General features: G+C 42.5%; 1 protein-coding gene across 1 annotated transcript; it reads right to left on the bottom strand.

Annotated features, from left to right (window-relative positions):
* Positions 1–535: 535 nt before the first annotated feature.
* Positions 536–1,195, bottom strand: LOC124266657 (ras-related protein Rap-2b-like). Its single transcript, XM_046701457.1, has one exon. The coding sequence runs from the start codon at positions 1,193–1,195 to the stop codon at positions 536–538; it is 660 nt and encodes a 219-aa protein (XP_046557413.1).
* Positions 1,196–1,951: the final 756 nt, after the last annotated feature.

Genomic DNA, 1,951 nt, shown 5'->3' with positions numbered 1-1,951 from the left:
TTGGACACAAGAGTGTGTTTGAATTGCAGTTCTTCTCGTTTATGTTTCTTTGTTTGTTAAAGCCACACCAGTTGTTGTGTGTTTCACCAAAATGGTCAGAGTTGTGAGTAGATGCCCTGCAACATTTCGGGCTATTCTGTTATAATGTTCAAAGCAGCATCACACCCAAGTCACTTATTCACTATGTTATTTAGCTGACACTTTTCTTTTCTGACACTGATGCTGGTCAACAGAGTTGTTGGAAGGGTCATCCTTCGGGATGGCTGCTTAAATTTGTCCTTGTAAACAATGCACACCTGTCTGATCAGCTGACGAAATAACATATCAACTTGTTCCTTGTCTGTCGTCGATACTTCCATGTACATATGTTCCAGGTCAATGGTGGCCACAGCATCGGCGACTTGCCATATGGGAGTCTTCCTTTCGGCATTCATGTCCACCTTATTGGCTACAATAAATATTGGAATTTTCTGCTCACCTTTCAGCTCCAGAACAAGATCCCTGAGTTTGTGACACGCAAGTCACGTATTCTCTGTTATTTAGCTGACATCTTTCTCTTGATGCTACTCAATAGAGTTGTTGGAAAGGTCAGCCTTCTGGGTGACTGACTAAATTTGTCCTTGTAAACAGTGCACGCCTGTCTGATCAGCTGACGAAATAACATATCAACTTGTTCCTTGTCTGCAGTCGACACTTCCATGTACATATGTTCCCAGTCGATGGTGGCCACAGCATCGGCGACTTGCCATATGGGAGTCTTCCTTTCGGCATTCATGTCCACCTTATTGGCTACAATAAATATTGGAACTTTCTGCTCACCTTTCAGCTCCAGAATAAGATCCCTGAATTTGTACAGTTGCTCAAAGGAATCTTTGTCCACAACGGAATACATCAATATGAAAGCTTCTCCGTCCTCAATGGCCATTTGCCTCAAAGAAGGGACAGAGTCACCTCTTGTGATATCAACAATTTCCAAACCGAATCGCATACCCCTGTCTTTAAATTGTCGTGTGTATATGGTCTCAAATGTGCCTTTGTATTTTTCAAGAAACTCACCATCAAGAAACTGAGATATCAGTGTGCTCTTTCCTACTCCTTCTCCTCCCAAGACCACAATTTTCAATTCCTCTTCCTTCCTAGCATGACGGAGGGACTTAGAGAGGGGCTTTACTGGGCCATTCTTACGAGTAGCCATGGTGAACGAGCAGGTGATGATGGGCGTGATTCGTCCAACGGAATTTGCACAGAATATTGACGCTTTATATGGACTCAAGCCATGCACGTCATGGTGACATACTTCAAGCGTTAGCAACACGTGCACTTATATGGTCACAACACGCCTTAACAACACGGGATCTGATGTTTTCCAAACCCTGGGAGGCGTCTATAAATGAACGTATAAATTGCCCCCACTGACTGACTGACTGAGTTTGGTTTTACGCCGCTTTTAGCAATATTCCAGCAACATCACGGCGGGGGACACCAGAAATGGGCTTCACACATTGTACCCATGTGGGGCCCCCACTGAGCTGAAGCATTTATAGAGATCCTTTTCATGATAATTAAGAACTGACATTCGATGTATCAGAACAAGAACCCCTTGAGTAACTCTTCAAATAAGTTTTATACTTTTACCAGGTCGGTATTAGGTTGTTTCCAACAATCTTCCAGGAATATCTCAATGGGAGTTATCAGAAATGTACAAAAGTATTCATCTCGAAAATATAACATATATGTTCAGCGCGAGAGCCTCTAGTTCACGGAACCCTTTTAGAACCTATAGTTGACGGTAACAGTCCCCAGTGAACAGTACACACCACCTACTGTAAATGGAGCAGATAACAGGTAGAATTGTTGAAATGATAAAACAGGTTCCTAAATTTGCATGAACTATCAGTTTGGGTAATTAAGAACCAAGACAAATAAACATTTCAAGGTGACCTCCAATTTC

This window comes from Haliotis rubra, unplaced genomic scaffold, assembly GCF_003918875.1.
Source record: "Haliotis rubra isolate DU_JTF1 unplaced genomic scaffold, ASM391887v1 Scf127, whole genome shotgun sequence".
NCBI lineage: Eukaryota > Metazoa > Mollusca > Gastropoda > Lepetellida > Haliotidae > Haliotis > Haliotis rubra.
Note: the sequence above shows the minus strand (reverse complement) of the source record. Positions and strands in the feature narration are given on the sequence as shown.